The sequence below is a fragment of the Octopus bimaculoides genome, chromosome 11, assembly GCF_001194135.2.
Source record: "Octopus bimaculoides isolate UCB-OBI-ISO-001 chromosome 11, ASM119413v2, whole genome shotgun sequence".
NCBI classification, from domain to species: domain Eukaryota; kingdom Metazoa; phylum Mollusca; class Cephalopoda; order Octopoda; family Octopodidae; genus Octopus; species Octopus bimaculoides.
Window position 1 is genome coordinate 10,186,507 of NC_068991.1, and position 4,800 is coordinate 10,191,306.

At 40.2% G+C, this 4,800-nt stretch overlaps 1 protein-coding gene across 1 annotated transcript in view; it reads right to left on the reverse strand.

Annotated features, from left to right (window-relative positions):
- The window catches only part of LOC106870489 (dynein axonemal heavy chain 12), a 262,917-nt gene that overhangs the window by 175,710 nt on the left and 82,407 nt on the right, over nt 1-4,800 (reverse strand). Inside the window, exons 26-27 of the mRNA XM_052971523.1 lie at nt 1,783-2,012; nt 767-950 (exon numbers count right to left, since the gene is read on the reverse strand). Coding sequence (XP_052827483.1) covers nt 767-950; nt 1,783-2,012 — 414 coding nt within the window. The remainder of the gene's footprint in view (nt 1-766; nt 951-1,782; nt 2,013-4,800) is intronic.

Here is a 4,800-nt window from a genome sequence, read left to right on the forward strand (position 1 = left end):
ATGAGCAGCAACCAGAGGATTTTTAAAGACCAACAATGATGTCCAAAAAGAAAAGGCATAAAAAAAAAAATAAAGAAATTCCCATAATTCCAGGATAAAATAACAAACAAAATGTTGCTCAGTTTATTTTGCCCAGGCGCAGGAGTGGCTGTGTGGTAAGTAGCTTTCTTACCAACCACATGGTTTCGGGTTCATTCCCACTGCGTGGCACCTTGGGCAAATGTCTCCTACTTTAGCCTCAGGCCGACCAAAGCCTTGTGAGTGGATTTGGTAGACGGAAACTGAAAGTGGTTGGAATTAGCAAGGGCATCTAACCATAGAAACCATTCCAAAACAGAAGACTGGAGCCTGGTGCAGCTCCCCAGCTGTCCAGCTTCTGTCAAACTGTCCAACCCATGCCAGCATGGAAAATGGATGTTAAATGATGATGATGATGTTACTATATTCCAACTCCTCCCAGCACGGAAAACAGACATTAAATGATAATGATGATGATGATGATGACGACGATGATCATTTCTATTAAAATACACATTCTTTGTTTCAATAAATTTTGAAAATACCTATAAATTTAGTAAAATGACTGTCATTAATAAGCCAATGTCCGGAACATAAATTAACATGAAATTTTTGTGGAAGGTTTTAATTAAAATCATTTTAAAACTGGGAGTTTGTATCACAGAACCAGGAGTGGTTTCTGATGAGTTGATATAAAAAGGGTCAAAAGGGTTCAAGTTGGAGTATAGCTAAAGGGCACAATACTCACCTCATGTGAAACAGGATCAAACTGACCAAACAACTGGCCCATGGTGATCGATTTAGGGTTGATAATCCGATAGATTACCTTCTCGTAGTCTTCACACCCTTGCTCGTTAAGGTTAGTCATTCCTTCTGATAGGACTTCCAGCACCTTTGTCTTTCCGCCAAATGGTAAACCCACAATCATGAAACTTCAAAGACACAGTATAAAGGATAAATGTAAACAGAGAAACTTGTTTAAGAGACGTAGTATTTGTTAGTGTGTGTGTTTGTAAGAGAAAGAAAGAGCATGTGTATGTAAATATGTCTACATATGAATGTGTTAGTATTTATGCATGTATGTATAGGTAAGCATGTGTGAGTGTGTGCATGTATGTTTGTGAATATGTCCTTATGTGAGTGTGGAGGCGGAATGGCCCAGTGGTTAGGGCAGCGGACTTGTGGTCATAGGATCGTGGTTTCGATTCCCAGACCGGGCATTGTGAGTGTTTATTGAGCAGAAACACCTAAAGCTCCATGAGGCTCCGGCAGGGGATGGTGGCGAACCCTGCTGTACTCTTCCACCACAACTTTCTCTCACTCTTCCTTCCTGTTTCTGTTGTGCCTGTAATTCAAAGGGTCAGCCTTGTCACACTGTGTCACACTGAATAATCCCGAGAACTACATTAAGGGTACACGTGTCTGTGGAGTGCTCAGCCACTTGCACGTTAATTTCACGAGCAGGCTGTTCCGTTGATCAGATCAACTGGAACCCTCGACGTCGTAAGCGACGGAGTGCCAACAACAACAGGGTCAGTAGCCACCCTTGCAATACCTGTCTACCATTCACATAACACAAGCAGTATAACACACTGTCTACCTGTCTAAGATATAAGGAGACATAATCACACAATGTCCACCTGTCTAAGAAATAAATAGTCAGTTCAATACACTGTCCACCTACCTATAATACAAGAAGACATATTGACACAGTGACCACATAATCTTGACATAACAAGACAGTACAAAATAATGCCCACTTACCCATGACGGACAATCATCATTTCGTAAGTTTGAATTATTTTCTCTTTGAAAAAATCAACAAATTGTAGATTCTTCTTCTCAGCCACGGACTTCATGGATTCCAAGAAAACAACATAGTCTGCTTCGGGCATATGCAGTTCAGGAAACAAGTCTGTGATGATCCCATTGAACAGAGGGATGTCATGTGACAGGAATTTTGGCATGTTTACATCAATAATTGATCGAAGAAGCTACATTTGGGGGAAAAAACAAAACAAAAAAAAAAAAAATGATAAGCAGGATAAGCATAATAATGTTTTCTTTTAAAGGCACAAGGCCTGAAATTCTGGGGGGAGGGTACTGGTCAATTACATCGACCCCAGTGTTTCACTGATACTTAATTTATTGACCCCCAAAAGGATGAAAGGCAAAGTAGACCTCAGTAGAATTTGAACTCCACTAAGCATTTCGCCCAGCATGCTAATGATTCTGCCAGCTTGCTGTCTTAAGGAAAGACATGATAATAATAATTCTTTCTTTTATAGGCACAGTTTTGGGGAGAGGGTTAGTCGTTTACATCACCCCCAGTACCTGACTGGTACTTTATTCTATTGGTTCCCAAAAGGATGAAAGGCTGGGTTGATATTGGTGGGATTTGAACACAGAATGTAAAGAAACAGAAGAAATTCCACAGAACATTTTGCCTGACATACTCTTTAGTCCTTTACTGGTTTCAGTCAATTGACTGCGGCCATGCTGGAGCACCACCTTTATAGTCGAGCAAATCGACCCCAGAGCTTATTCTTTGTAAGCCTAATACTTATTCTATCGGTCTCTTTTGCTGAACCGCTAAGTTACGGGGACGCAAACACACCAGCATCGGTTGTCAAGCGATGCTGGGGGGGACAAACAGACACACAAACATATACACACACACACACACATATATATATATATATATATATATATATATATATATATGCACATACGATGGGCTTCTTCCAGTTTCCATCTACCAAATCCACTCACAAGGCCTTGTTTGGCCCGAGGCTATAGAAGAAGACACTTGCCCAAGGTGCCACGCAGTGGGACTGAACCCGGGACCATGTGGTTGGTAAGCAAGCTACTTACCACACAGCCACTCCTGTGCCTAGATACATAATGGTCATAACTGGAATATTATGGATCTTAGGACCGTATGCTACAGGGCTGACTAGGGGTCAAATAGCAACCATCAGAAACCAGGCCTCAGCACAGTAGGCTTCCTTAAAAGTTCCCTTGGGGCTATGGAAGAACTTATATTCACATTTTTTTTTTTTACAGAAACACTGTTTTTAGACAATAGAAAAGAAAAATTAAATAGTTTAATTAAAGACTAATCAGTTTGTTAAAAAGACACTAATATAACTGTAGGAAACTAATCAGAGGAAATGGTGAATAACTGTTTCATGTAATTATGATAACGATAACTGTCTATAACAATCTAATTAACCTCTTTTGTTTTTGTTAATTGGAAATATATTGATTACTACAAAGAAAGTCAACGGGAAATATTCCGGTTCACTGTTTTTTAACGAAGATTGAGTATAACGAACTATGGAATGAGGCATGTGTGTGTGTGTGTGTGTGTGTGTGTAGAGGGAGATGGGGGGGGAGAGAAGTCAGTTTGTGTATGAGTGTGAGTAAATATATAGAGGCGTTAGTGTGAGTATGTGTGTAAATAGAGGTGTTAGTGAATGTGTGTGGATAGAGAAGTTAGTGTGAGTGAGTGTGTGTGTGAACAGAGGACTTAGTGCGAGTGTGTGTGTGTGTGGTATACATGTGTGTGTATTTGTGGTACAAGAGTATGTGTGTAAGGAAGTTGGTGAATGAGTAGTGTAAAGTGTGACTTGGGGTGTGTGTTTATGTATATATGTATACAGGTATATGTGTGTGTGTGTGTTAGTGCGTATGTTGAATGTCTATGTGTGTGCATGTATCACTGTCTATGTGTGCGTATATATCAATGCGTGTAAGTATCTGTGTGAAGTGAGTGTATATGAAGTTTGTATCAACATATATATGTGTGTGTGTATATATATATATATATATATATATATATATATATATATACACACACACACACACACACACACACACACACACACACACACATATATGTGCAAATATATAGAAACACTACGCTCATTATTATATTAGGAGATATATATCTATATAATTGTTACGGTCACTACCCCATCATGAAGAGGTATGCTCTGCAAAAGTTCCGTGGTGGTGTCACATAAATACCACCCATACCAACACCACATAAAGGCATTCATGCCAGTATCAAGTTGGGAGCATCCAGCACACACCAAGAAGTGGTTGGCATTAGGAAGGGCATCCAGCCATTGACACCAGGGCAAGTCAGACTGGGGTCTGGTGCAGTTCTCAAGCTTGCCAGCTGTGGTCAAACTGTCCAACCCTTTGCCAGATAGAAAACAGATGTTAAAGGATGAAGATGATGAAGATGATGATGATTATATATATATGTCCACTTTCCTGTGCTTGCATGTGTCTGATGGAAGTTTGGGGGAGAGGCGAATATTCACTAGCCAGATGCTCTTCCTGTCACCAACCCTTACCTGTTTCCAATCAGAAACATTGGCACGCCAGGCGAAATGCTTAGCAGTATTTCATCTGACTTTACATTCTGAGTTCAAATTCCACCAAGGTCGACTTTGCCTTCCATCCTTTCGGGGTCGATAAATTAAGTACCAGTTGCATACTGGGGTCAATCTAATTGACTGGTGCCCTCCCCCAAAATTTCAGGCCTTGTGCCTAGAGTAGAAGAGAATATTCTTCCTAATCCAAGCACATTTCACAGAAGATTGGAAATCTTTGGCAGGACACTGCTTTTGTAAGGGTGACAAGCACTAGCGTAGCAATAATTGGGTACCCTCCCAGCAGTATACTGGATAGATACTATCCCTTAGTGGGTTGTACCCCCAACCCCTAACTCTCTTACGTTATATATATATATATATATATATATATATA